This window comes from Bipolaris maydis, assembly GCF_028858645.1.
Source record: "Bipolaris maydis strain C4 unplaced genomic scaffold PSV08scaffold_6, whole genome shotgun sequence".
In the NCBI taxonomy this organism is placed as follows: domain Eukaryota; kingdom Fungi; phylum Ascomycota; class Dothideomycetes; order Pleosporales; family Pleosporaceae; genus Bipolaris; species Bipolaris maydis.
The window spans coordinates 867,421-895,268 of NW_027093862.1; the positions used below are offsets into that span (position 1 = coordinate 867,421).

At 51.4% G+C, this 27,848-nt stretch overlaps 10 protein-coding genes across 10 annotated transcripts; 6 read left to right on the forward strand and 4 right to left on the reverse strand.

Annotated features, from left to right (window-relative positions):
* Positions 1–239: 239 nt before the first annotated feature.
* On the reverse strand, positions 240–4,063 carry PSV08DRAFT_222165 (uncharacterized protein; the record flags this gene model as incomplete). The annotated part of the gene is made up of 3 exons (XM_014225942.1): positions 1,334–4,063; positions 561–708; positions 240–374 (listed from the first exon to the last, which is right to left on the reverse strand). The coding sequence occupies exons 1-3, from the start codon at positions 4,006–4,008 to the stop codon at positions 240–242; spliced, it is 2,958 nt and encodes a 985-aa protein (XP_014081417.1). The 5' UTR covers positions 4,009–4,063.
* An 829-nt stretch (positions 4,064–4,892) lies between these two features.
* PSV08DRAFT_222169 (Ribulose-phosphate 3-epimerase-like protein) lies at positions 4,893–6,204 on the forward strand. The gene is made up of 3 exons (XM_014225943.2): positions 4,893–5,109; positions 5,170–5,556; positions 5,872–6,204. The coding sequence occupies exons 1-3, from the start codon at positions 5,005–5,007 to the stop codon at positions 6,136–6,138; spliced, it is 759 nt and encodes a 252-aa protein (XP_014081418.1). The 5' UTR covers positions 4,893–5,004; the 3' UTR covers positions 6,139–6,204.
* Positions 6,205–7,901: 1,697 nt separating this feature from the next.
* PSV08DRAFT_361769 (uncharacterized protein) lies at positions 7,902–9,382 on the forward strand (the record flags this gene model as incomplete). The annotated part of the gene is made up of 6 exons (XM_014225944.2): positions 7,902–8,010; positions 8,068–8,252; positions 8,307–8,411; positions 8,460–8,860; positions 8,934–9,001; positions 9,057–9,382. The coding sequence occupies 6 exons, from the start codon at positions 7,902–7,904 to the stop codon at positions 9,305–9,307; spliced, it is 1,119 nt and encodes a 372-aa protein (XP_014081419.2). The 3' UTR covers positions 9,308–9,382.
* Positions 9,383–9,777: 395 nt separating this feature from the next.
* Positions 9,778–11,668, reverse strand: PSV08DRAFT_389555 (phosphate transporter; the record flags this gene model as incomplete). The annotated part of the gene is made up of 3 exons (XM_014225945.1): positions 9,778–10,028; positions 10,090–11,532; positions 11,587–11,668. The coding sequence occupies 3 exons, from the start codon at positions 11,666–11,668 to the stop codon at positions 9,778–9,780; spliced, it is 1,776 nt and encodes a 591-aa protein (XP_014081420.1).
* A 2,158-nt stretch (positions 11,669–13,826) lies between these two features.
* Positions 13,827–15,847, forward strand: PSV08DRAFT_222173 (uncharacterized protein; the record flags this gene model as incomplete). Its single annotated transcript, XM_014225946.1, has 2 exons — positions 13,827–14,153; positions 14,204–15,847. The coding sequence occupies 2 exons, from the start codon at positions 13,827–13,829 to the stop codon at positions 15,755–15,757; spliced, it is 1,881 nt and encodes a 626-aa protein (XP_014081421.1). The 3' UTR covers positions 15,758–15,847.
* A 961-nt stretch (positions 15,848–16,808) lies between these two features.
* Positions 16,809–18,378, forward strand: PSV08DRAFT_178487 (uncharacterized protein; the record flags this gene model as incomplete). Its single annotated transcript, XM_014225947.1, has 4 exons — positions 16,809–17,080; positions 17,143–17,173; positions 17,232–17,712; positions 17,795–18,378. The coding sequence occupies 4 exons, from the start codon at positions 16,809–16,811 to the stop codon at positions 18,376–18,378; spliced, it is 1,368 nt and encodes a 455-aa protein (XP_014081422.1).
* Positions 18,379–18,639: 261 nt separating this feature from the next.
* On the reverse strand, positions 18,640–20,025 carry PSV08DRAFT_350957 (chaperonin 10-like protein; the record flags this gene model as incomplete). The annotated part of the gene is made up of 2 exons (XM_014225948.1): positions 18,640–19,699; positions 19,757–20,025. The coding sequence occupies 2 exons, from the start codon at positions 20,023–20,025 to the stop codon at positions 18,640–18,642; spliced, it is 1,329 nt and encodes a 442-aa protein (XP_014081423.1).
* Positions 20,026–20,481: 456 nt separating this feature from the next.
* PSV08DRAFT_361771 (luciferase-like domain-containing protein) lies at positions 20,482–22,357 on the forward strand. The gene is made up of 6 exons (XM_014225949.1): positions 20,482–20,654; positions 20,756–21,101; positions 21,160–21,172; positions 21,221–21,280; positions 21,324–22,058; positions 22,108–22,357. Exons 1-6 carry the CDS (start codon positions 20,543–20,545, stop codon positions 22,330–22,332), a joined length of 1,491 nt encoding a protein of 496 aa, XP_014081424.1. The 5' UTR covers positions 20,482–20,542; the 3' UTR covers positions 22,333–22,357.
* A 621-nt stretch (positions 22,358–22,978) lies between these two features.
* Positions 22,979–23,657, reverse strand: PSV08DRAFT_401438 (uncharacterized protein; the record flags this gene model as incomplete). Its single annotated transcript, XM_014225950.1, has 2 exons — positions 23,592–23,657; positions 22,979–23,525 (listed from the first exon to the last, which is right to left on the reverse strand). Exon 2 carries the CDS (start codon positions 23,504–23,506, stop codon positions 22,979–22,981), a length of 528 nt encoding a protein of 175 aa, XP_014081425.1. The 5' UTR covers positions 23,507–23,525; positions 23,592–23,657.
* Positions 23,658–25,301: 1,644 nt separating this feature from the next.
* Positions 25,302–27,721, forward strand: PSV08DRAFT_409388 (uncharacterized protein). Its single transcript, XM_014225952.1, has one exon. It carries the CDS (start codon positions 25,353–25,355, stop codon positions 27,540–27,542), a length of 2,190 nt encoding a protein of 729 aa, XP_014081427.1. The 5' UTR covers positions 25,302–25,352; the 3' UTR covers positions 27,543–27,721.
* The last annotated feature ends 127 nt before the right edge of the window (positions 27,722–27,848 follow it).

Here is a 27,848-nt window from a genome sequence, read left to right on the forward strand (position 1 = left end):
TCAAAATGGGGTATACTATGATTTCCTTTTTTTGACGCCCTATCCCATCATTTTGCCTTGATAGACGTATTTGTTCCATGCCTCCATCCGCTTCTGTGCAGACTCCAGACCAACCTCACCAGCTCTCTCTCTCACACACACACACACACTATCCATATCCCTCCCGCTCCCTCCCCTCTCTCCGCAAACATGCCCCCCCCACATTCCTCTCCTTCTTCCCTTCCTACGACCCTCATCCCTCACTTGGCCTTATTCTTCGCCGCCTCAGCCTCCCTCCTCGTCGCATCCTCCAACAACGCCGTGTCCACCGCGCCCGAAGGAAGATGCACGTAGCGTACCACGGAGCCACGAATGAACATGTCTTTAGTTGAGCACTATCCTCTCTCATTAGCCTTCTTTTCTTCTCTCTCCCTTTCCCCTGCTTCCCTCTTTGCTTCCTCCCACCTCCCCCTTCCAGCTTTTTTTTTTGCAACCGCAGTGACATGCGCTCCCAACCGCCCCCCTCAGAAATAAAACGGGAAAAAGAAAGGAGGGGGGAGGTTGTAAAGAAATTAACCTACCAAATGCGGCCACCTCAACTCATCCACCGCCTCGGCATTGTCCAGCTTAATGTTCAGATACTGATCTACGCTCTTGAGCGTCCCGCGGATCTGCACTTCGTTCTTGAGTTCGACGGTGATTTCGTGCTCTACGAGTGTTTTGAAGAAGCTGCATGGGTGTTGGGGTTAGTATACTGTACAAGCGCTTTGAGGGGTGAGAGATAGAGGGGGGGAGAAGGTGACGGACCTGAAGAATAACATTGTTGGCGAGAGGCGCAGCTGGGGGATGGTTGCGGGCGTATGGGTGCGAGTGGGCGGCAGTGCGGGGTGCGTCTGAGAAGGCGTGTCGTTGTTGTCGCGACTTTTGGTGTTGGATGGCGGGCGGAGTGACGGAAGGTTGCGCAGGGACCGTGTGGGGAGGGGGGGGCCGCCAACGTCAAAGATAAAAAAGAGAGATCTGGAAAAATCAGGTTGGGTTGGCTTTGGCTAACTACATCACCGACTTTCCAGCACAGCGAACGGTTTTCACTGCAAATATGTATCTTGATGTAGCGGTTGCTTTTTATCAATTTATTTACAAATGAAAAGAATAATAGTTATGTCTAACATAGGAAATCGGGAATTTACAAAAGAAAAAGAAAAAGTCAATGTGGTATCAATCCTGTGTCGTGTCCAGCCAACAACCCCTATCCAACTCCAAAATGCCCCTTGGCAAATCCCATCATAAAACATCATTTCGTATATCCCTCTCTCTTCTCCAAAACCCCATAGATTCCAAGAAAAAAATCGCTTACTTCCTTGCCCAACCAGTCAGCGTCCTCCATCCAGAGTGGCCCTGTGCACCTTCTTCCAGCACATTGACTACTCCCTCAAGCAACTTATCCTCATCCTTGCCCATCTCCATTTGCAATCTCAACAACCACCTCTCCCACGCCCAGCTACCGACAATACCCGTCAGCATCGCAGCGTCAATAGTCGTGCCGAGCACCGGCGCATCTTCAACCTCGATACTACCATCCTCTGCAATCCTACGTTCTTGATGCTTCGGCTCAGCTCCCACCGCAAGCGTATCGCGCCAGTTAGCCGCCGTTTTGCCCATGGGCAGAAACATCCAAGCTCTTTGCACTTCCTTGAATCCGGCTTTGGAGATGCGGGGGAGAAAAGCCTTGGTGGGCTGCGCATCATAGCCGCGTGTCTTGAGGTTAAAGCCAAACTCGACGCCCATGGCTTGCGCGTTGCGGCCTGCGTGCACCACATCTGCGTCCATGAGTGAGTAGTCGAGAATGCCTCCGGGCTTTAAGCATCGGTAGCACTCCTTCAGGCACAAGTCGTACTCGTCCGACGACCTGCCCATGGGCTTCCTGGTCTTGAGAAGCTCGTACAGGGTGCGCGCCGAGATGACGTCAAAGTGGCCCGAGGGAAAGGGAAGAGTCCACAAGTTGGGGACCGTCATGTGCTTGTGGTTGCTTGGGCCCTTGACATTCCAAGACATGTTGTTGCCTTCTGTGTAGACGGTAATCACGGTGGCGTATGGGAAATCATAGGCAACGTCCCATGCCCAGTCGTTGGTCGCAACGCCACCAATGTCGAGAATGCGAGGCGCACTGGCACGCGTAACTCGTCGTGCAGCAGCCTTGCTCAGCAACCTTCCTCCATTGAGTTGTTTTTGTGCCTGCAAAACCCAGTGGATAGGCAGCATCTGGTCGAGCGCTTGGCGTTCCATCTGCGCTCGTGCAATTCTTTCCTTCAAAACAGTCGGGTCGTTGACAAAGAATTCAGACACTGGCCGTGGTGGTGCTGGACGATCCGGCTGGTTGAGCTCAAACTTGCCGAGAAGCTGGTCACGGTGCGCCAATGGACTGCAGCGACGCTGCACATGCAGAGCCTCAGCGCGCGTCTGGCGGTGGATGAAGGTATCCTTCTTCTGGCAACGAGAGCGGAGGTACTCAAGGCCTTGCACGTAGGTTGTAACAGGCTCAGCAGCTGACTCCTTCACTGGAGACTTGGCCGGCTCATCAGCAAACTTGACTGATTTCTTAACTATAGCCTTGTCGAGTGAGTTGCCGCGGCTGTGGGTTCCGCTGGAGAGGCTGGGCGAGCTCATGTCGTTGATATCGCGGAGCGCAGCCTGTAGCTCATCTTGTTCCTCCAACCACCGACCCGTCATTTCAAGATTCGCAGAAGATGCCTTTTGGAGCTCAGCGTTATAGTTCTCATTATACTGGAACACAGTCTTGCTAGGATTGATCTCCTTAATCTCAACATTTTCGTCAGTCGGGCTGAGAATGACCGGTCGTGATGTTGGCAAAGGCTCGTCGAAACCATCAAGGGTGGATCCTTGTAGAGTAGAGTTTCGGCGTGGAGGAGCCGGTACCGCTGGCCCGGGGTGTGGAGAGGTGTTTCTGCGGTTCTCCGTCTCCCATGGAAGATTGTAAAACTTCTCAGCAGTAGATGTGTTTGGGATAGAATCTTGTCGCTTGGGAATGCTCCATGTGTGACGAGCAGTCGATTGCAGTGAAGAGAAGAAGCCGCCTGGCGATGGGACTGAGAGAGCAGAAATGGGAGTACTACCCGAAGATCCATTGCCGAAAAAGGCAGAGGGGATGTTGAGACCGAGACTAGGCCGAGAAACTTCGCGCATCTCACCTCCTGTCGCGCCTGTTTCTGGCTCTTGTTGGCTTGACGCGTCGTGCTGTTCAGTGGAAGGTGAGTTGCCCAGGTGCTGGAGCGTCTCCATGGCTTGAAGGTCGAGTTGAACGGGACCCCAGGAGTCGGAGCTTGAGGGAGATTCACACCTGCGCTGTGATATTGGAGTAGCTGGGCAGCTGAGCTTGTCCATCTCTTCCGATGTGAGGCTGCCGTCCAAGGACGGGGCGGCTGAGTGCTCTGGCACCTGCAGATTATGAGAGTTGATCATGTCGAGGAAGCGGCGTGAAGGAGTGAGCATCAGTGAGGGAGTGACGGGCATGGCCGAATTGGCACTCTTCAACTTCTCAATAGTTGGCCAAGCCGATGGCGAGGGGATGACAATGGATGGGTAGCGCCTTCTCCTTGGCTGTGTTGCAAGTTTCTTGACTGATGCTGATGCGTGTAGAGGCACTTCGGCCTCATCATCAGTGATGTCGTACAAGGAGTCGAAGTCACTGTCTGTACGGCTCTGCCGGCTCGGTGGCGGGAAGGTTGCCGAGTGGGTAGGCAAGGGCGGTGATGACTGTTGAGGCATGTAGAACAAGCGGGCCTTGGGGGTAGGGAAGTCGTCGACAATCGATGGCGATGTAGGACTGATCTGAAATGCCGAAGAGGTCGAGTGCCTTTGAGCAAGGTAGTAAGGGGGGATGGGACAGTCGTCGTGTGTGGTATTATTAAGTGCCTGTCTCTGGTCCAGCGGAGACGAGGCATGGTGGGAGGGTACCCTGGTGCTGGGGGCCGCAGGATGGTATACTGCAGGCTCGAGCATCTGGGGCATCATGATATTTTGGGGGGGCCGTGAGCACCGCCTCTTGCAATTATTACTAAAGATACTTTTGAAATCCGAGGGGGCGGGATTGCGGCGTGGGTGTGAAGGATGCAAATACCAAAGTACCGGGGGCCGAAGAGAAGGGGATATTAATTTGGGCTATAGCCCTGAACTGCGCTGGTCAACAGCCTACTAGAAAAACTGGGGAATGCTTCGATCAACGAAGACTTTGCGAGGGAAAGGAGGCTCGGAAAAGGGCTAGAAGTGAATGACAGCAAGAGGGATTGCGGCGCGGGCGCGGCGACGATGGGATATACTGCACATAGACGCTGGCTACTCGTTGGATTTGTCCGAGCTGTGGTGCGAGTGAGTGGAGAGACAATGGCGGTTCAATAGTGGCCACGACATGGTGACCACGGTGGAGAAGGGCATGATTGGGCCAACAAGGCCTACGAGCAGATGGTGTTTACCAGAGGCTAGCTGTTGCGGGTTAGCGACGCCGTGGTGTGTCCGATGTGGTTGGATGTTTTGCTGTCTACGCGCCGGGCTGTGCTATTTGCAGCTCTCGCTTTGAGCACGGCGGGCCAATGGCGAGGCGAGCATTGCTTGGACAGCATAGTCGCCCACTGGCGCAGCCCATCTCGTGCTGCCAAGTCCGTCCCGTCTGACCGCCAGCCTTGGAGTATAGTTTGCGAGGCAACAGTGACTTGATGCGTATGCGTGGCATGTACTTTACTTGCTGCTGCTGCTGCTGTGGTGTGTGCAAGTGGTTACGGTGCGGTGAAGACGTGCCAAGCATGCGGGCGGGGCATTGACGGGCGGGGCGGGGCAGGCGTGACGCTGGGCCATGTCGTCACAACACCAAAAAGCTATCTATCGTGAGCTTCGGGTACAGCACAGCACAGACGTACAACCCTACATATCCCTTCTAGAATCCCGACCCAGCCGCGCCCTCTCTGCCATTGGTGCCATCCCTCAAGGCGAACACACACACACCCCTCACCAGCCATGTCACCGCCCGCCATCATTGCGCCTTCTATCCTGTCGGCCGACTTTGGAGCGCTGGGCAAGGCTTGCTCAGACACAATTGCCCAGGGCGCCGACTGGCTTCATGTACGCGCCCTGTAGCCGTAGCCGTAGCCTCGCCAGCCCCGTGACTGACACGACGTGCAGGTGGACATCATGGACGGCCACTTTGTGCCAAACATGACGTTTGGTGCCCCCGTCGTCACAAAGATCCGCTCACACGTTGACCGCCCCGCCACGGCATATGCAAAGGGCACCTTTGACTGCCACATGATGATTGCCGAGCCCAAGCGCTGGGTCCGCGACTTCAAGAAGGCCGGTTGCGACCTCTACTGCTTCCACTATGAGGCCGCCGTGTCGTCCACTGCTGCCGACTCACCTAGCGGACAGTCGGACCAAAAGACGTCGCCAAAAGAACTGATTCGGTTCATCCATGCCGAGGGCATGCAAGCCGGTATTGCCATTAAGCCAAGCACGCCTGTCGACGTACTGTGGGAGATATTGGACAGCCCAAACAAGGAAGAGGTGCCTGATGTGAGTTCATATCCCCTGCACTGCTACCCTTACGCCCGCCCGAGTCAATAACACAACGGGAATGCGCGCGGTATATATTGGTCAGACGGGCCGCCAATGGGGTTGACCAGCCCGAGGCTGATAGGGCTGACAATGTTTGGGTGTCGGCGGCACGCTGTGGCGGCGCTTAAGCATGCAAACCTTTGCAACTCGATGCATCGGCCCTCGGCCGCCTACGCCGCTGGCTATTCCCGCTGCAGGAGCAATAACCTCACGAATCAACAATGGCACCGCGCATTGCCACATGGTTTTAAGCACAAATGCTGACGTTACTAGATGGTCTTGGTCATGACGGTAGAACCTGGCTTTGGTGGTCAGTCCTTTATGGCATCCGAACTCCCCAAAGTAACCGCTCTCCGACAAAAGTATCCTGAGTTGCACATTGAAGTTGACGGCGGCTTGAGCGAAAAGACGATTGACCAGGCTGCTGATGCCGGCGCCAATGTCATTGTTGCGGGCAGCGCTGTCTTTGGCGCTGCGGACCCTGGCGATGTGATCAAGAAGCTGAGACAAGCCGTCGACAGCAGAAGGGGCAAATTGTAGGTAAAGCAGTGGTTAGATCGGCATCGCAATATAAAAGCGAGCATTTAAAAATTTCCGAACACACAGCAAAAGACCGATACAAGCCAATGAGGCAACGAGCATGACCAGTCTGTTGACAATGTCTTGGTAGGGTTTCTTGATGAAGCCATCATGGCCTTGAGCCCTATGCTGTCAGGACGGGCGGTGATGTGCCTGGCTCCGAGCACCTCTTGGCACGGGCGTGCACGGCTGGGGAGACTCCCGTTGGGTAGCACGTGGTAGTCCAGGGGCCCGATCATGACAGCCCATCTGCTAGTAGAACCCATATTTGAACCCAGGTCCAGATCCCACAAGCGCGTCCATGGCTGGCTGTGCTAAGGCTGTCATGCATCTTTCTGTGACAGCCACGACGAAGACGATGACGATGACGATAAGCAACACGGCAGCGGAGCCATGTACCCATGCTGGCCACTAACAGCCATTGCAATTGCTTCTGCCGTGTTCCAGTCGAGCGCCGACCGGTTGCAACGGTATCTTGAAACAAAAAAGCATACATGTTCATTTCGTGTCAGTGATAACACTCGTATTCACAGGTCTCGACATGGGACTTGATTGCCACAAAACAAAGATGCAACAACACCCCTTCAAGTCACACACATACGCACATACATATGCATGCTATGCAATGCTCAACAATCATCCGTCTCGTTTAGCCATGCTGCGTCTGTAACTGGAGATATCATATGCAGCCTCTTCATCAAACATTAAAAACAGAGCTAATGTATGGCGCACGCGCCAACCGACTCAAGTGCCGAATCAAGCCTCGTGCTAAAAACAAACGTCGAATTGGCAATCGCGGAGAAGAAAAAGAAAAAGAGACGGACCCCAGGACGCCATGACAGTGCAATGCATGGTCCCTGGAGGCGTTTGACAAAGTCGTTCAACGAGCAGTCTCGGCTCCTGAAAAGAAAGCAGCGAATGGTCCCCACCAAACCTCTTAGCTTGCCCCCAAAACACGCAGTCAACCCTGCGAAAAAAAGCCACACATCTTTTAGCACGGACCCGCTTACCCACTGGGCCAAACATTATAGTCCTGATGAGTAGGAGTAGTCACCGATCTACGCTAAGACGGATAATGACTTGCCTCTATTTATCTATTTGTGTGCTTTTCGCTTGGGTTTACCAATAAAGGGGAGGGGGGGAGGGGGGGTGGGCGAGGCCGCTAAGTGTTGGCGAGGAGCCCTGCGAGTTTCATCTTTTTAGCACAGTTTTGGGCGAGAGATATTACATCTAGCATTCTTATCCCTATAAGCAACTTCACCCGTTGCCCGGGTATCCCTCCTTGTCTTTGTTGCTCTTTGCTGTTCTGTGTCTTGAATATATATAGTCGACTTTGTTTGTCTTCTGCACTACTACTTCATTCGGTCCGAGCTCTCGTTCGTCCTAAGTAACGGCTTGGAAAACGTTTGCGTCTCCCGTGGGTGTGCGGTGTCGTCTCTTGGCTGTTGGGAGAAGATGCAATTGCTTGCCCTTGCGATTGCTTTGGCAACTAGTATTTGCGGTGTACAGGCACAAAATCCAGGAGACAATGACTTCAGACAAAGGTGGTTTTTGAATGTCACGGTTGGGGGTGTATTCGATGAAATTCCTCAATGCGCGGTACGCTTACACTACAGCCCTTTTCTCTTTACCTTTGCAGTCAGCCAAACGATATCCATGCTCTTTCCATTCCCAGCTGACATTGTTACGTCACGTAGAAAGCATGCACTCTCGGATATCTTGAAATGACCGGATGCAATCCCCTTGACCCCTCGTGTTTCTGCCCAATTCCAGATATTGCACAAGGTCTTGATACTTGCCTTGCGTGGTTCTGCCCAGTCCTTGGTTATTACGGTTCGTTTGGTTCACAAAGCTCTTTTATCAAAACAGTCGTGTTAATAAAAGTAACAGACGGACTTTACTTATACCACTCCACATGCAACTCTCCGATTCGAAATCAAGCAGCCCCACTATCCAACGACGTGATTGCTGTAGCTTCTATCGCTTTTGTAGCCCTAATACTACGATTCATCACACGCTTGCCACCTCTCTCTGTCGAGTGGGGCATTGACGATTGGCTCGCGGCAGCACTTGTGGTCTGTACACATTGACCGTACGCTTTCGAATTGCGATACTGACTCCCAACACAGCCAGTGGCTGGAGCCTATCTTGCAGTCATCCTCTTGGCAATTGACTCAGGCCTGGGTCAAGATGCCTGGATGCTCAAACCCCAAAAGGTTGCTGACGTGGTCAAAGTATGAGTACTCTCCAAGTAAACACACTATCTATGCTGACCCCAACAGTACTATACTTTTCAGGAACTTGGCTACGTCACAATCACCTTCATGACCAAAATCACCGTCCTAGCCTTTTACCTCCGAGTCTTCTCAATAGGCCGGGTCCACCAACTCTCCTACCTTTTCATTGGAATCTGCACATGCCTGCTGATATCCATATTCCTCGCCCACCTCCTCCAATGCCTCCCAATCTCCTTTCTCTGGCAACAGTGGCAAGGCACTCTGATACCCCAGCCCAAAAACCCAATCTGCAGCGTCCAACGCAACAACCTAAACTACGCCTTCAACATCACAAACGTCATCATGGACGGTATCATCACCGTCCTGCCCATCCCCAGATTACTTCAACTAAAAGTCACCTGGCAGAGAAAACTCGGCGTTTTACTCGTTTTCTGCGTCGGTTTCCTGTAAGCGCCCCCTCTGTCCTACCAAACACACACACAATAAGACAAATACACCAGACTTACCTTAAAAAAACAGTATAACAGGTATATCCGTAACCAGAATCGCAATCCTCATGCAATCCGACTTTTCCTACAACAGATCCTGTTCGTTTCCCACCCCGCCCCCTTCCTTTTTCCAACCTACTAACCCACAAACCAGGGTCCAACATCCCCGTCGTAAAATGGTCCGCCATCGAAGCTTTCCTCAGCATCGCCGTAACATGTTTCCCGCCAATCCACTACCTCGCCAAGCGCATCATCGCTCTCTGGTACAAGCCCGACGACGATGCCACTCAGCAGCGCCATGGCGGCAGTAAACAGACCTTTGCGTCGTCGTCGAATGCGGGGAATTCGTACAGGGGGAAGGGGCTGGCGGCGTATGAGAATATCGAGATTGGGGAGAGGAGGTAGGTAGAGAAGGGAAACTTGTTCTTTTGGAACGGCAACGAGGAACAATGTAAATGGAATTGGATACATGTGTATATATGTATATAAAAGAAAGTAATGTCGTTTGTATGTGATTTCAAAATAGGTCGCCAAACTCACTTTGTGCATCTGGCGTGTCAAGCAAAGATACTATTCCAGGAATAGCCACTACTTAACATGCCCAGGTGCATAATACGCATTTTTCTTAATCAGCAGCCTTTTTTTTTAAAGACAATCAAGATCACTTTTTGCAAGCAAAAGCTTTACTAACACCTCACACCCGCCGGTCCCCCCACATCACAAGAGCATCACCATTCAGGCCATCATTTTCCGCAAGCAAAATGTCTATCCAACCAATATAAATTCAAAAGCACTTGATGTCTAGTACTATACACCTATGCGTATCATAACAAGTAAAATCATCCTTTCCATCAAAAAGGCGAGGAGTAAAGCAATTAAGACTTAAAGTGAGGAGCATTAAGGACGATACCCATAGAAAGACCACCAATCGTACCAGCGATAGGAATGGTCATGATCCAGGAGAAGACAAGGAGACCAACACGCTGCCAGTTAACAGCCTTGTAGGTACCGTTGCAGAGACCGACACCGACGGTAGCGCCAGTAATGCACATGGAGGTTGAGACGGGGAGCGAGTATTGCGAGAAGATGAGGACGGTAAGAGCGGCACCCATTTCCATGGAGCAACCTGGGGGTGAGTTAGTAAAATGATGCGAAAAAAAGCGTCTTGTTGTTGGAGGGAAACATACCTCTGCTAGGGGAGTGGTAAGTGATCTTGTTACCCATGACCTTCATGATGTTGTAACCGTAGGTGATGAGACCGAGAGACAGAGTGGCGGAAAGGACAGCAAGCTGCCAGATGGGGACGGGAGCCTTGGAGCGGGAAGCCTCGCCGGTGTTCCAGGCGCTGTAGATGACAGCCCAGGGTCCGACGGCGTTACCGATATCGTTGGCTCCGTGAGCGAAAGAGGCAGTGCAGGCAGTGATGACTTGGACGAAAGAGTAGGTGTGCTCGACCTCGTTGGGGTACTTCTTGGCGTGGCCGTAGACACGCTCCATGCGCTTTCCTTCAGGAGTGCCGTGGATACCACTCTGAGCAGCGTGGATGTCGTAGTTGATACCGTAGAGAGCACCGACGACGAGCTGGGCGGGAATACGCTTGAGAGTGATGATCATGTTCTTCCTCTCGTAGACTTCGCCGCTCTCGATCTTGTTCTCGTGGAGGTAACGCATAGCCCAGGCGAGAGGTCCAGTCTTAGCCCTGAGCTTGGCGTGGAAGCGGTCCTCACCTTGCTGGACAAGCTCCTTGTAAGTAAGCTGGCGCTGCTCCTCAACAACGGCACCCTTCTCAGCGCCAGTGCCAATCTCAGAGTCGCTGTTGTTGTGCTCGAGGGTGATCTCATCATCGTCCTGTACGACAGCGTAGTCGGGAACAACCGCAGTGTCGGCGTTGTCTTGAGCGGGACGCTTGAAAAGAAGAGGTCCCTGGAGAGCGTGCCACCAGCGTACATTGGAGTCGCGCTTGACAACCTTGGCGTGAAGGTAGGGAACGAAGAAGATGAAGGATAAGGCAGCAAGACCAACACCGCAAGACATGGTGACGGTAGCGACATACCACGCGGGCTTCTTGTTCAGACCGAGGTTGGGCGATCCCTTGTAGACGATGGACAGAGTGCAAATAGTTCCCGCAATGAGGAAGAAGAAGGGAGCAGTCCAAATGGCCCATGGAATTGGGTTCTTGCGGATATGGACAATCAGCTTGATCAACATGAAGATGATGGCACCGAAGCATCCAGAGGCAAGGGGAGCCATTCCGAGACCAGCAAAGATGGCACCGAGACCCTTGCCCTTGTTCCATCCCCATTGGACTTGAGAAGCGCCTGCGACGGCAACACCGACACCAGCAACCGAGGAGATGAGCGAATAGGACGACGAGACGTGGGCAGAGTGCTTGGTGCACCACATGACCCAGAGAGAGGCACCAGCAAGGGCGCAGGTAAATGCCAGCATTTGAACACCAGCATCGCCCTTGAAGGCACTGGTAGGGATGATACCGTTCTTGATGGTATCGGCAGTACGGGCACCGACGGTGATGGCACCCACCATCTCGAAGATGGTCCCCAGGATCATGGCCTGGCGGTAGGAAACGGAGCGGGAGGAAACCGAAGTAGCCCAAGCGTTGGCAACATCGTCTTTGAGAGAGTTAGCATTGTATCATATGGGTGTTTGGGCGAGTTGGTACGTACTAGCACCGTTGTTGTATGCATCGAGCATGGCAAAGAAGGTGCCAATGGCAAAGACATAGTTGTACTGCGTGAGACGCGGCATCTTGACGGATCCTCTCTAGATACAGGCTGCGTCTGAACAAGTGAGGAGTGCTGGTCACAAGCAGAGCTGAGAGATGATGATCAAAAGAGAGATTGGATCAGATGTATATATATGCCCGTATCACATTTTCGGCCATGTGCGGTGCTTCCAGGCCGCATTCATCGGACCACCCCAGCAACCCCAGGGAACGAACTATACCCACAGAATGACACTGCATACAAGAAAGTTGTATGCCTTTGTTGGCCGCCACTCAAAAGGCGCAACGTGAGAGGTCTTGCCAAGAGAACGTGTGCTCAACCTAGCCCTCTCATTGGCAACATGTGTGGAGCTTGAGAATATTGACATGCTTTTCGGTTTTGATCAGACAGAAAAGAGACATCAAGCCGATGCCAATACCTCCTCTTTCACTTGGGCGGGCCTTGGCTGTAGCTTGGCAGGCGTGGTGGCAGACCGGCGGGATTGAGCTGAGTGTAGAGCAGCGGGCCAATAAGCGGGAACGATACTAGAACGTGGGCTCGCTTGTGGCCGTCGGTCGTCTCTTTTGAGTACATCTCACCAACGTCGCGGTTCCTCTCCAATGGTTGTTCCACGTGTATCTCCCGATGGGTTTTCTGGAAAGTATCGATGGCGTTGACTGGAGGGTCTCGATGTTGCAACGGAGCACGCCGAGCCTGTTGGCTCCGTCCTTCACCCTATCCCGGGCCTGAGCTCTTATCCGAGCTGCGCCTTCACTATGCTATACGATACCTTACCTCTCTCCCCCCTACTACCCACTGTTTGGGCGCTGAATAGTGCATCCTTCTGCTGGTCTGCCTCGCTGCTACCCTCCACCTACCCACGGTCGGAAACGTACGCAAGACGTCTCATTGCGCAAACCACTGCTTGGCCGAGGTTCTGCCATTGATCGACAATCCAGTCACAAGTGAGCAAGACCTTCATGGAAGCTCCTTGTGGGGGGCCAATGATGGCTCGGCTGTGCTACTGGGATACTTGGCTGTAGTAGCGATACTGGGCACAATCAACGTGACTTGTGCGGTCTCCGACAGCGTGGACGACGAGCAATGAGGTGCTTGGCCTGAGGCTTTATGGGTTTCGTCGGCATCAACAAAAGGCCCGTAGGCAAGGGCCCGCGCCGACAGGGAGGAGCCTGCACTAGCTACAGAACCTGGTCTTTGGTGAATGTAAGTATGGACTAGTATGAATCAAACAGTAAGTAGGACCATTCAAAGTCGTAACGTGCATGCGCTGGCTCCCGATTTGGCCAGCCACCCAAAGCGCCTACGTGTTGCGATCGACAGTGGTCATTGAGTAGAGGAGCACAAGTTGCTTACTATGAAACTCTAACGCGTCAGCGCCGGAGCCAGTGCTCACGTAGTAAGTATATCGACCATTTCCCCCAAAGACGCTCACGTCATCATAGCCGACATCTTTGACCACCGCAATGTGAGAGAAAAGAAAAGTTGTTCATGTTGGGACGAAGAGGTAGGTTGTATGGATCGCGGGGGTGCTCAAGGTTGAGGAGCTTGAAGGGTTGGAACAAGCTTCTTGCCAGTGATTCGGAACGTCGGAACGTCGGAACCGCTGGAAACCACCACCCATCCTAACATACACAGCGCCATGTGAACAAGGAACTCTAGACGAAGTATTCAATCACCTGCTTTTAGTATTCAGGCATACATGTATATTTTTACATTCCCCAGATCGACTTCCCTGAAGCCATGTCGTCCACTTAAGCTCGCGGGGCAAAACATGGAGTGTGGAGATTCCATGTCAGCTCACGCGCCAGTGTGCCGATATCCGGTCACTCGAGCTCGAAAGCCTTTACTAAGCTTCATTGTCAAGGCTCAGGATTCCTGAGCCCGTGATGATCCTACCGATGACTCCAATTTCTTAGATAAGCATGTCCAGGCTTGGCGGGGTCGGAGACTCTTTGGCCATTCCGTCACCAGGTGGGGAGAAGGCGTGCTTCCCGTATCTATGCATGGCGGAAACCCGATAGCGGCACAACCGAGATGATACCACGAGCCACTCGAGGACATATGTACATTATGTATTTCAGCTTGGAAACGTTGTATAAGCCAGGAACATCAAAGAGTCGCCACCTCAGACATCACCTCAGATACCAGTGTTGCCCGAAACTTGCCATTAATATCTAGTAATGGCGCGAAACTCAGTAATCCCTGATGCAGACAAAATAAGGCCAGAGGCCAAGGCAGCGACATCCACTCAACGTGTTGCGCAGCTTACAGGGCACCTCGCACCCCCAGCAGAAACTGAGAATGTGAATATACCTACTCACCCGAGCTTGAACATACCATACCCCGTTTCAAGATTCCAGATTGATCCTAATCGCCACATTGACCGTGTGCGAGAGCTCAAAGTTGGAGTGATTGGTGCTGGACTCTCAGGTATCAGTGCTGGCATCCTACTACCAGCCAAGGTCCCTGGCCTTCAGTTGACCATCTTTGAGAAGAACAGCGATGTGGTAAGTTTTACAACGCGCTCCTCATTCTTATGTTATTGACCAAATCACAGAGCGGAACATGGCTGGAAAACACCTACCCTGGAGTGCGGTGTGATATACCTGCTCATGTCTATCAATCGACATTTTCGCCCAACACTCAATGGTCCGAGATTTTTGCCCAGGGTGCCGAGATTCGTGACTATTGGAAAGAGCAGGCGAGGAAGCATGATGTGTACAAGTATGTCAAACTGCGACATCGCGTTGACGAAGCAGAGTGGGACAATACCAAGTCCCAATGGAATCTCCAAGTGCACAACCTCGAAAATACCCAGACATCAACCGAGACGTTTGACTTTGTCATCGCTGCGATCGGAAGATTTAATGCATGGAAGCTACCCAATTACCCCGGCCTGGACGAGTATCGAGGTCATTTGAGACATACCTCGAACTGGGACAACTCTTTCGACCCCAAGGGCAAAAAGGTTGCGGTTATTGGAAACGGTGCAAGTGGCATCCAGGTCGTACCAAACCTGCAACGGGTATCCAAACATATCACGCACTTTGTACGAAATCCCACATGGATTGCAACATCGTGGGCGGGCGACGAGCGTACCTTTGAGCCACAGCCTTATCCCGAAGAAAAGCGGGAGTCATTCCAGGATCCCCAAACGTATGTTAAATTCCGTAAAGAGCTGGAAGATCGATACTGGAGAGGGTTTCGCGCAATGGTACGCGGCTCCCAAGAAAACGCTGGAATTAAGGAGCAATTTACCGAGGTCATGAAGAAACGCTCCGCAAAGAAACCAGAACTTCTAGATGGTCTGATTCCAGACTTCTCACCACATTGTAGGCGCTTGACACCTGGGCCAGGTTACCTCGAGTCACTCACAGAAGAAAATGCTGAACTGGTGAAAACACCCATCAAACGCTTCACGCCCACTGGCATCGAAACAGTAGATGGAAAGCATTTTGAATTCGATGCTATATTTTGCGCTACAGGAGCAAATACGGATCTCGTCCCTCCATTTCCCATCAAAGCAAATGGTGAAGATCTGAACAAAGCCTGGAAACCCGAGGGCAAATGGGGCTTCCCATACACATACATGGGACTTGCTACTCCTGGTTTCCCAAACCTCTTCTTCCTGGCTGGCCCTCATGCCACAGGACCCTCTGGCACTGTCCCGCAAGGCGTGGAAACATCACTCGCATATTTCGCCAAAGTCTTCCGCAAGGTTTCTTCTCAAGGAATCAAGTCTCTTGCACCATCGAAAGAGGCCACCGACGATTTTGTTGACTACTGCGACGCTTTCTTCCCCACTACAGTTCTGACCGACAACTGCTCCTCGTGGAACAATGGCGGTCTCCCCGGTCAGCGCATTCACGGGCTTTGGCCTGGCTCGGCAGCTCACATTACTATCGTCAGACGCGAACCACGCTGGGAAGACTGGGAGTATGAACGAGAAGATAAGGGCAACCGATTCGCGTACTTTGGCAATGGGTACACGCAGGCCGAACTGGACGAGTCTGTAGATATCACTTCCTACCTTAAACCACCTCAAGATGTCGACCTGAGAAATCTCCACGAACTTTGGTGGGATCTCCCAGGCACGCAGAAGAAGAAATGAACAGCTTCTCATTCCATAGCTCGCTTCTTTTACACGCCATGCTTACTTAACTTTCCCCAAATATAGACAGTGATCAATACAAACCCTCTATCCCCATCATCTCTGTGCCTCATCATCGCCCCCCCCCCTCATGCCTTGACCGTTACCTTCCTCCTCGTACGACAAAAGAAAACGGCGAGCAGACTCACCAACACAACTACACCTACTAACATGACGAGCGTTACACACTTTCCACATCTGCCCATGCCGTTACGATAGTACCATACACAGTAATATCTCCAATCACGACATTTCCCTATTTATTCCGTCATCCTCCCCATCTCCACCCTACTCCAACAAACCACCCCCACACACGCACTCCCTCTGCCCCCGCCTTCTCACATCCCGCATTCCCGTCAGCGAAAAAAAATACCAAACGCTCCTTGGCCACACCGCGAAAATGACGTGCTGGCCGCCCATACTGTCGCCAACGTCCTTACTTCCCACCTAGTAGTAAATCGGCCCGAATCGCTTGCGTACATTCCATGCTCCTCGTGTGCTTTTGCCCTCCATCAATCCCGCATGGACAAGTGCACGAATTAGAGTTTTGCCGAAGTTCGGAAGTATTTATCGTTTCTTCTGTTTCTGTGTGCGTGTTTGTGCCGAAAAAGCACGTCACAGAGACCTAGTATTCGCACATTTTGGTCCAGGACATGGATTGGGGGGGGGGAGGCTACTAGGCTTTTTGGCTGTTGCGCGCGCGAAACACGGGATATGGAGGCGGGAGGGTTTGTAAGGGATTGTCTAGTTTGATTTCTTGTGGTAGATAGATAGGAAGGGGGTATCTGCCTGGAACCGTTTTTCTCTCTCCTGAGAGGACTGTTGTTTCACTTTGTTCGTCTTTTAGTCTGGCAACGGGATATATACTAATACAACTTGGAAACTGTGGAAGAGATAGCGCCTTTGCATGTTTGTTCAAACCATGGTGGACGATCACAAGGTTTCGTCGATAGAATCGGCGAGTGATGTTGATGATCAAAAACGAGATTGTCCAGGTTCGTTGTGTTTTCAAATGTTTTTGTTTTGTTTCGAAAGATCTAATGCTGATAGTACAGTACGATGGTACCGCTCCACATTCTTCAACATCACCATTCTCGGGCTCTGCAACTTTAGTGCTCCGGGAATATGGGGTGCGATGAATAGTCTGGGTGCTGGAGGCGCACAGTCGCCGCATCTCGTCAATGCAGGGAATGCGCTTACGTTTTGCTTGATGGTGGTTAGTTGTTACTTTAGCAGTGTGATTGTGCGGTATATCGGGATTAAGGGTGCTTTGATTTTTGGAACGTGAGTTTGCTCTCTTTTCCAACCTAATCCATTCCCTTGCATTTCAACTAACGTCGCTTTAGAATTGGATATGCACCATACGCAGCCGCTCTCGTAGGCCCTACCTTTTTCACCATCTCCCAGTACATGTGACGCTAACACTACACCACAGTACACAAACAACAGATTCGGCACAGAATGGTTCATCTACCTCGGTTCCTCCCTTTGCGGCATCTCCGCGGGCGTCTTCTGGATGGCCGAAGCCGCAATCGCAATCGCATACCCCGAACCCTGGAATAAAGGAAAAGCCCTCGGATACTGGCTTACCTACCGTCTCGGCGGCCAGATTCTCGGTGGCGCAATTAATCTTGGGCTGAATTCGAAACGCAACAAAGCTGGCAAAGTAACGTACGTTGTTTATCAGGTTTTCATTGCGCTGCAGTGCATAGGACCAGTTGTAGGCTTCTTTTTGAACAGCCCTGGCAAGGTGGAGAGGAAGGACGGCAAGAAAGTGGAATTGAAGATTGCAAAAGATCCGTGGTTTGAGATAAAGGAGACGGGGAGGTTGTTTTTCACGAAGAAGTTTCTCCTCATTGTGCTGTGGATTGGACAGGCTGTGTTTGCTGAGGCAGTCTTTTTTACCTATTTGGCTCGTAAGTTGCACTTTTGTTTCCCAGAGACCTTCTTATTCTTTTGTTTTAAAAGCAAACAGCTAATCTTCATTTGCAAATACAGTCTGGTTCTCAGTCCGCGCCCGAGCTCTCGGCTCCTTCCTCTCAGGCATCATCGCCGTGATCTGCGGTAACCTCCTCGGCACCTACCTCGACCGGACTTCCATTGCGCTACGAATTCGCGCCCGAACTTCCTTCATCACCATCGCCACGCTGCAAGGCGCATGGTGGATCTGGGCCACCGTTCTCGCCACAGAGTTCCGCAACTCACGACCATCTTACGACTGGGTATCTGATGGCTTCGGCCGTGCCTTTGCCGTCTTCATATTCCTCACTATCGGTTTCCAAATGAACTACCTGTTCCTGTACTTTGTCATTGGAAATCTGGCAGAGAACGAAGAACAAGTTATCAGATATGCGGCGCTTCTCAGGGGCACGGAGAGTGCGTGGCAGGCGGTCAGTTATGGCGTTACCAGCGTCAAGGTTTTTGCAGAGGTGGGAGCGATTTACTGGAATTTTGCATTATGGGGAGTCTCACTTTGGCCGGCGTGGTTGGTAATTAGGGGGTTTGGCAACAAATTGACAGCGATTGAGCAGGTGGATTCGGGGGTTTCTGTAAGGGACTCAACGCCCGAAGTGGACAAGTAAGGGCTGGGTGGCAGGAGTTGGTACAACGGCGGTAGAGTGAGACTTTCAGTCAGCAATGTAGATTCGAGAATAGAAATGCATTCGTAATACTATTTTCCGCGTAAACAAATGTAAGCTACTCTCTAGATCATCGCAACCTCAAGCAAAAACCTATGCAATTATATCAACGTCCTTGGTATTAAACAAGATACACTATACCACCAACGCCCATATCAATTTTTTCTGTATCATCAATCGAATGCAAAGATTTCCCCCCGTTTATCAGTCAAGCACAGCTACCAGTCTCCCCCCGCTAACCTCTCTCCTCCGCATTCTATCCAGTCCCCCGTTAATCTCATCCAGACCCTTTACCACCCCCACGACATCCGGCGGCACCAAGAGACCCTTGATCAACAGTCGCTCACACCACGCACTAATCTCTTCACCTACCTCGGGTACCTCATGGTAAAGCTTTATAGGCACACTATGCAACACGACACCCCCCGGTACGTCCTTTTTAGGCAATCCGGTCATACCTACAAGATGCGAGCGAGCAGTCTGCGGGCTTTCCCCAAGCGGGGTAGACGGTGGAGTTGGAGGTTTGGCCCCCGCACGGTCCAAATGCTTAGCATGTTCGCTGGGATGCGCCAGGCTGTGAAGGAGGTGCGTAGCCGTTTCCTTGCCGATTGTGTCGAAGGCAAAGCGTGCGCTGTGACCCGTACTACCCCGGATAATCTGTATTGCTCGCTGCGGGTCGTGCGAATCGACAATCAGGTCACTGCGGATGTGGTCTGTGTTTGAGAGTCTGAGCCCATGTTTTGCGGTGTCGACTACGGAGATGATTTTGATGCCTGCGAGACGGGCGAGTTGCTTTGCTACATGTGCGCAGGTTGAGCTGCCGCCCCAGACTACGAGGAAATCCCCGGGGTTTGCTCGTTCGGTGTGCAAGATGCTGGAGAGACATTCTTGACGTATGTCCGCGGGAAGTGTCTCAGGATTCAGATTTCGTACCATCTCGAGGAGATCAGGGCCATTTTCAATACTGCTGAAGTTGACACCCATGCATATTCCCAAGGCGAGGACGGCTGATACGAATGCAACGCCGAGGATGCTACCAGAGTTGATGGAAATGTCTTTTGGGATTCTAATTGTGTTGAATGATGATGCGATGCTGTATTGTTGGTATGCAGCTTTGCGGAGGTCTCGATAATCGGTTGAGGGTACAGTCACAACGTCGCCTGGCTTCAAACGAGATGATGTTTCGTCTCCTACTTTGATAACGGTTCCAGCAAATTCTCGACCTGCTATATAGGGCAGTGTTGGGATTCCAAAACCAAAGTCACTGTTGAATGTGAGATGGAGAGAAAATAGGAGCGGCGCCACTAAGTTCAAGGCTTACGGTGCTTTCCAGTCAATTGGATTCAGCCCAATGGCTTCAACCTTGATCAGGAGTTCATTCTCAAGTTTGATGGCTGGAGTAGGGTGACTGGTCGAGAGGTCATATGGCTGGCGGGCTGCATGTAAAAGCAGTGCATGCTGCTCTGAAGGTGGTTGCGATACTGATGTTTTCTGTTGGAATTGGTTCTGTATTTTCGCTCTCTTCCTAGGTGAGGATCTTGAAGGGGATTGCGTTGCGGAGCTTCGCGTGCGTTTCTTTGTTGATTCCATTGTTAGTTCTGATATTGACGGCTTGAGTGAGACATTTTAAGGCCATTCAGAGTTCCTGCACCCGCGCTAAAGTCCTACTGTGTGAGTGTGCTGCCGACAGCCCCACACATGTCGCGTCCCGCAATAAAGGTTCGGCATAGTGCGTCGTATGCTAGACAGGCTAAGTATGCATTCGACCTGAGTGCGTGCGTGTCTGAAAGGGAAGCATTGGGTGGAGTAAGAGGGTTGTCGCCATGTTGGAGTAGTCTGGCGTGACACGGCAGCGGGGTAGGGTGACAGCGAAGGGCCGAACTATCATTACCACAAATGTACTACTATAGTGGAGTGATTCCTATATCGGAGGAGAGCGTTGAGAAGTAGCGGTTCGGATTACTGTACCCGGCTCGAGTGTTGTTAGAGTTTACAGATAAGCGATGGCGTTAAAGGCGGGTGAAATCACATCATCCGCCTCAACCTACTCGCATGTGCCTCGGCGAGATTGAACAGCTAAACTTCAGAGGCCTACAACCGCTAAAAAATGGCAAAAAGGAAGCGAGAAAATGGTGGTGAAGCTACGAAAAATGGAAGGCAAAAGAATGGCGAGGACAAGCCTAAAAAGAAGTTGATCATCAATGCCTTTGTGGAAATGTGTAAGTCCAAGTTGATAGGCGTTTCGCCCTATCGGAATCAGTATACTCTGTATAGAACAGTTGAAGAGGTTTTTGGAGAACTAACTCTGGATTCTGTACAGGCAGTGGCCACCAGTCGCCAGGATTATGGAAACATCCTGACGACCGCTCCCATGAGTTCAATAACATCGACCATTGGGTAGACCTTGCAAAGCTACTCGAGGAAGCCAAAGTACATGGCGTCTTCATAGCAGATGTTCTCGGGGGTTACGACGTATACAATGGTAATCTTGATGCAGCAATAAGGTCAGGTGCGCAGTGGCCGGTCAACGAGCCGCTGGCAGTTGTCAGTGCAATGGCTGCAGCAACCAAAAGCATTGGTTTCGGTGTGACAGTGTCAACTACTTATGAACAGCCATATCATTTGGCTCGACGACTATCTACTGTTGATCATCTGACAAAGGGCCGGTATGTTGCCAATGTTCTCCTTCCCTGGGTACTGATTTAGTTACTGATTCTTTGGCAGACTAGGCTGGAATGTAAGCACCTCCGACTCCGTCCAAAGACACTCCTGGTAATTTTAGTAGATTGTGACCAGCTATCTCGACTCCGCCGCGAGGAACATGGGCATGAAGGAGCAGTTGCCAGTAAGTGCTCTTGTCGATAAAAGTATGTTGCTGACTTGGATAGCACGATGAACGCTATGCCCAAGCTGAAGAGTATGTCAAGGTCATGTACAAGCTCTTCGAGTCTTCTTGGCGAGACGATGCTGTTGTTCGAGATCGGAAGAAGAGCATGTTCTCTGATCCAGATCGTGTCCGACAGATCAACCATAAAGGCAAGTACTTCGAGGTACCCGGCCCGCATATCTGCCAACCTAGTCCACAACGGACTCCGTTGATTCTGCAAGCGGGTGCCTCGAAAGCAGGCAAATCTTTTGCAGCGCAAAATGCAGAGGCAATCTTTGTTTCTGCGCACGCGCCTGTTGTTTGCAAAGGTAACATTGCTGAGATCAGGGATGTTGCTGCAACGCAGTTTGGAAGAGACAGACATTCTATCAAGTTTCTGGCCCTGGTGACTCCCATTATAGGCAGGACAGAAGAAGAGGCACAAGCAAAGCTTGCAGAGTACCGAAAGTACGCGTCATTGGAAGGTGCATTGGCACTCTTTTGTGGCTGGACTGGAATCGACCTAGGAAAGTATGGTGACGAAGAGGAGTTGCGCCATGTTGACAGTAATGCCGTGCGGTCGACAGTGGAGGGTTTCGCTCGCTTCTCGCCCGGTACATCCAAATGGACTAAACATACTGTGGCAGAGCATATCAGTATTGGTGGTATCGGCCCTATTTTTGTCGGAACACCGTCGCAGATAGCAGACGGTTTCCAGGTATGGGTCGACGAAGCCGATGTAGATGGGTTCAATATCGTAAGTCAGTCTCGTTATAAGCACTACAATTAAATTAACACATGCATAGGCATATGCACTCTTCCCTCAATCTTTCAAAGATGTTGTAGAGCTACTGCTTCCAGAGTTGAGAAAGCGCGGGATATTTTGGGACGACTATGCAGTCCCTGGTGGTACGTACCGGGAGAATTTCTATGGAACCAAGGGACAGACAGGTCCTCCGGACGAGCATGTTGCATCAACCTATCGATGGAAGGCAGGTGTGGACGCCAAAGACCATGTCATTCCCGAGTAAAATAAACAACGCTACTCTTTACAGGGAACTACTTATTGAGTTTAGATATACACATGTGATTAGCAATGATGGATTGTTCATGAGAAATTTGGTCAAAAAGCATGCTTACATTGTTTAAACTATTTTGTGGGTTGAAATGAGAAATAGACAACAAGCACTATTTTTTCTACATTTAGACTGTGATCAATTCCATGAGCTGTGCTTGACTTTAGCAGATAGCATGAAAACCATGTCAGCATCCTTGGCTTACTGCCGCTTAGGAAACGTTTTGGGCTTAAATTACAGACATTCTAGAATTATCAAAAACCAATGTGTTCTAATGTTTTTGCTTGATTCAAGAATATACATAGTTTCGAGCATGGGCAGAGTCTGGAAGAAGGACTGGACATCAGGACAGTATGATCAAAACCTTGCAGACATGTGCATTCCGTGTCACTGCAAGTTATAAGATCTCTTAAATTGACTGATAGCCTAAACAGTACATCCCAGCCACTCATCAATTGCAAAAGATACAAAATAGCCAAAAAGTATGTATAAACGAATGTCCAAAAGCGCTGTTAACCCTTCCTACACATCCTCCACTCACAACACTGTTACCTCCCCTCACAGTTGTCAGCATCCGTATCCAACTCATGCGTAGTTCCCTCTAGCAACCCTGGTAGAGGATAACCGACGCAGCGCGGTTGACGCTGTTGCAAGACGTCGTCTGGCTACCCTCAATACCCTGGTGGTGAAGCTTGGTTCCGCGGCAGCCGGACTGAGTGTAGTAATCAGCAGTAGGGTAAGGGTTCGCCGCGCGCTCCCTCCACAGCCAGCCACTGTAGAAGTAGAAGTTGGTAGCACTGACGCAAACACCGCATCCAAAGCCGGACGTGACAGCAGTTTGAGCGCCAGAGCATCCACTGGAGCTGTAGCCCTGCCACTCGCGGCCTCCGGCTCGAGCCTCGAACCTTCCGTGGGATTTGGCGGGAGTGAGCTCATCGGCGTCGATGGTGCACTGTGCAAGCTTTTCCATGCCGGCCCAGCCAGTGGTGTCGTTAAGAGACTGGTATTCGGCGAATTCTTCAGGGGTCCATCCGGGACCATCGGTGCAGGCTGCGAGGACTTGACCGCTGGAGAGTGCGAGCACGACGGCTGCGACGCTGAGGACTTTCTTCCAACCGGAGGCGAACATTTTGATTGATGTTGGGATTCTGAAAACTCTTAGTTATTTGTTCTGAGGATTGAGCTGTGCAGCTCGAATGTCAGTGAATTTTTACCGGTGAACTTGATATGAATCAAAGCTGTGAGTCTTAAGGATGCGGGAATCAGATGCTGTGCGTTGTGAGGAAGAAGGAGATGATTGTGGTTGATATTTATATTGAACTGTCTGTCGGAGTTCATCTTGATACCTGATTAACGACTTCTCTTTTGATACATGCCATGGCACCACTAGCTTGGCATGCGTGGTACGTAGAAGATCCTTTTGCTCCTGAAGGATTCCACCATAGTTCCGTGCGATACAATTCTTAGTATCTTCATTGCTATTTTCCGCTGTACAAGCCTGCGCGTGAGTTTATTCAGCTGCAGCGCCAAGTGCCAAGTGGTATGGAAGCTAGTTTTCGGAGAGGTGTTCTTGGTGCGAAGAGACTAGAGGCAAATGGGTAGTTTATAATGTAGTAGGCTAGGCTTACTAACGCACATCATGGTAAGGCGCACCACACGTTTTGTCGTATAACATTTGGAACATAAATGAACTTTGCGCCATGGCTCAGTTCACTTGATAGCTATGCTAATAAAAAACAAATGTACATATGCCAAGTGCCCGCAGGGCCGCAGTTGTTCTAGCGCAAGGAGCTTAGTGTAGAATTCTTTAGGATATGCTCTATGCGGCTATGAGTTGGCGATGGGGCTTTGGACGACCTTACTGATTTCGTTCCCAAGAATACGTATTGCTCCCTATGCAGCCGCCTGTAGTAGCCGAGTTCAGGGACTAGTGACAAGAGGACCAATACAAGACATTGTGCAGCCGCTTTTAAGACATTACGCCGGCGATACTTCACGAACGGGTTGCCTTGTGTTGGTTTCAAGAAAATAGTGCATTTGATAGGTCATGCCGAGGCACACGAGTTGTCTAGATGCTCGACCGCAAATTGGCCGTATTGGCCTTTGGACCCAGTTCGTATCTGTACAATGTTAAAGTGGATGAATAAGCCCATGACCTTTTGCATTGCGGTGAATGGGAAGCCAGACTCATGAAATCTAGGCCTGGTAAGTGATGAAGTGTCAAACCTTCGAGGCCTTGCCGTTTCCCTGCCTGGTAAAGCCTGTGACCATGTGAAAATCAACGGAATAGTGTGGAGAGAGTCAGAACCATGTGGCTACCACGTCCGGGCTAAGCAGTAGGCGACTATTGCGAATTTGGATAGACTGCGCTCCGGAGAGAGCCGCAATCCAATCGGTTCCGGAACTTGAGCCAGGTCGCCATGCTGGTCTTACTTATCTCGTATCGGAGCCATTGCGATGCGCTAAGTCGACAAAGGGCCCCTAGTAATCAGTAGCCGCAAATATTGAAAACATCCAGCCCAAGACTGGTATAACTATTAATAGTATTTCACTTCTATACCCTATTGAAACAGAAGATCAGAAGATTTCATGCTCAGATGGCGGAGGGTACTGCAACAAGGATACCGTGGGACGTCCTGCCAGAGCCAGCTGGGTGTTTGCTAATTTGCATCAAGGGGCCGTTCCTCAGCGTGGAGAATTCGTAATTTTGGAACCAAATGACTTTAGTTGAGTTGTGCAGAATCGCGTCGGCCAAAGGCACGTATTTGGTCAGATTGTGGAATGGGTGTGTAGGAGCAATGGCAAGATGCAAAGATTGAACATCAAGTGCAGACCAGAGGGCGGAAGGGCCGCCTGCGACTAGCGTTACGTCAGTGCGGTCGACAGGCAAACATTTTGTGAACATCGCGCAACACGACTCTTGCACACAATTACAGCGGTCCAGTCTCGCCGCGCCAAACCGGACAAGTGGCAACATGGCCAAAAGAAAACGCAGTACTTTCGACGACCGGCGTCCAGTCGATGTCGGGCTGGGCGCGACTTTGGCGCACATGCGCGGCGAAGATGAGCCAGACGAAGCTACGGAAGGCTGGACAGTCGTCGGCAAGAGTAGAAAACAGCACAATTCACGTGACTCTGCCTCAGCCTCGCCCTCATCCACCCAAGATCAAGATGCTTCGGTCGCGCACAAGGACGACAGTCTATCAAAGGAGGAGCGCAGGAAGGAACGAAAGTTACAGAGGAGTTACCCGGCCATTGAGCACTCGCACCATGCACGCCTCAATTCGCATGTCAAGGTCACAGACCTGCAGGCGCTGGTGCTGTATCTGCTTGCTGACGGAACAGCGCCCCAGTGGGTTTCTGTGCGAAGCCGTGCAAACATCCAGCAGGTCGTTATGCTCATGGTCCCGGGTTTGGACATGGGCATGTTTAACGGGCAGGTTGCCCTGGAAGCCGCCTCACAGCCTGGACAAGTCGCCCAAGGAGACGAGGCCACCGAGTCTCAGCCAAAGCGGTTGTCCATCTCGTCCAGCGATTTCTACCCAGCCAGTCTGAAGCCCGAACGGTTGCCTGCACCGCTGAAGCCTCTATCCGACATTTTCGAGCACGTGTGGCCCATCAAAGCCATTGGAGAACACCGCAACAACCAGTACACGCGCCTCCATTCGCCCATTCATACGATGCTCACCTCGCAGATTCCAAAGACTCAAGAAGAAAAGCAAATGAAGAGAACCGGCAACCATAAGGGGCCCATGCCACAGAACTCAAGTCATTGGCAGAACAAGCGCACACGCATCACCGAGTATGTCGCCACGCTCATGGAGCAGCAGGAGAATGAATATGTACTACATCCAGCCATGTTCACGACGCCCGAATCCAAGGAGGCTAACCATGAGAGGAGGAAACTCGCCAACCAGACTGCAGATGACGGCTGGGTGGATAGCCATGTCGCAAATGTGGACGAAGGACAAGTACCCGAAGAAGAGATAGAGCAAGGCAGTCTGAGTGCTGGGAGACAGATCCTCGCCATGGACTGTGAAATGTGCAAAGCCGAGAACGATGAGCTTGTGCTTACGCGCATCAGCCTAATGGATTGGGACGGCAAGGTAGTCTTGGATAAGCTTGTCAAGCCCGAGATTGGCATCAAGGACCATCTAACGCAGTGGTCGGGTATCACAGCAGCCATGCTTCAGGATGTCACAACGACACTCGCCGACATACAAAAGGAGCTACTGGAACTCATTACTCCGCGCACAATCCTTGTGGGACATTCGCTAAACTCTGATCTCAATGCACTCAAACTGACTCATCCCTTTATCGTCGACACGGGTATTCTCTATCCACATCCGCGCGGCCCGCCCTATAAGCAGTCGCTGAAATGGCTTGCGCAGAAGTATCTCAAGCGCGAAGTGCAGAAAGGGTCACAGGGTCACGACAGTGTAGAAGACGCGCGAACATGTCTTGATCTGGTCAAGCAAAAATGCGAAAAGGGCCCGAGGTGGGGTTCGAGTGACACCAATGCCGAGTCGATCTTCAAAAGACTAGGACGGAGCATGCGACCAAAGTCAAACGACGCTCATCGAGCGGGAGCGGTCATCGACTGGGGTGATCCAAACAGAGGCCACGGAGGTCAGGCTAAGGTTTCGATAGGGTGCAAAACAGATGATGAAGTGGTCGAAGCGATTGATCGAACCTTGAAGGGCCAGGCCGAGGGCAGAGATGGAACTGCAGACCAGATTGATTTTGTTTGGGGCCGTCTGCGGGAGCTTGAACTTGCACGAGGATGGTGGGATGATGCCAAGTCAGCAGATGTCGAGGTGATTCGAAAGAATGCGCTTGAGCGAATGGGCTTGTGTGGACAAGGCGATGATGTGGATGTGGAGCTACAAGGCGCTGAGCTTGGCAACGCAGTTTCAAGGACGGTTGAGCGGATCGGCCAGATTTACCAGGCCCTGCCACGCTGCACGGCCTTTATTGTGTACAGTGGGACGGGTGACCCTCGAGACATTCGACGGCTGCAAGCCATGAACCAGCAGTACCGGCGTGAGTTTGCAACGAAGAAATGGGACAATCTCAGCGTACAGTGGACAGACACGGAGGTGCAGGCATTGTCCAAAGCATGCCAGGATGCACGCAACGGGGTCGGGTTCATGGTGGTCAAGTAAGAGAGTCAGTACTATATAAGGATATTATTATTACGAGAGCAATGTGAGTGTCTCGTTGTGTGTTTGGCCACTGGGGGGCCAAGGCTAAAGCAATTTTGTAATACGTAGAATGTCGGCGTGTTTGGGCAAACAGGCAGCTGGGTCCGACAGGTAATGACGGGTAATTGAGAAGAGAATATGGAAAAGACCGGAAGCCGAGGGGTACCGGAAACATTGCAGGATGCAACGATCGGCTGGATGCAGCCGGGGGTAAAATGGTCTAATTACCGTTTCAGTGTGTCCAAGTAGATATTACTGGGCCAGTTG

Coding starts and splice junctions, on each gene's coding strand:
- PSV08DRAFT_361771 (XM_014225949.1), top strand. CDS start 20,543: ATGGCAAAAAGGAAGCGAGAAAATGGTGGTGAAGCTACGAAAAATGGA. Junction 20,655..20,755: donor CAATGCCTTTGTGGAAATGT/GTAAGTCCAAGT, acceptor GATTCTGTACAG/GCAGTGGCCACCAGTCGCCA. Junction 22,059..22,107: donor ATGTAGATGGGTTCAATATC/GTAAGTCAGTCT, acceptor ACACATGCATAG/GCATATGCACTCTTCCCTCA.
- PSV08DRAFT_409388 (XM_014225952.1), top strand. CDS start 25,353: ATGGCCAAAAGAAAACGCAGTACTTTCGACGACCGGCGTCCAGTCGAT.
- PSV08DRAFT_222169 (XM_014225943.2), top strand. CDS start 5,005: ATGTCACCGCCCGCCATCATTGCGCCTTCTATCCTGTCGGCCGACTTT. Junction 5,110..5,169: donor AGGGCGCCGACTGGCTTCAT/GTACGCGCCCTG, acceptor CACGACGTGCAG/GTGGACATCATGGACGGCCA. Junction 5,557..5,871: donor ACAAGGAAGAGGTGCCTGAT/GTGAGTTCATAT, acceptor TGACGTTACTAG/ATGGTCTTGGTCATGACGGT.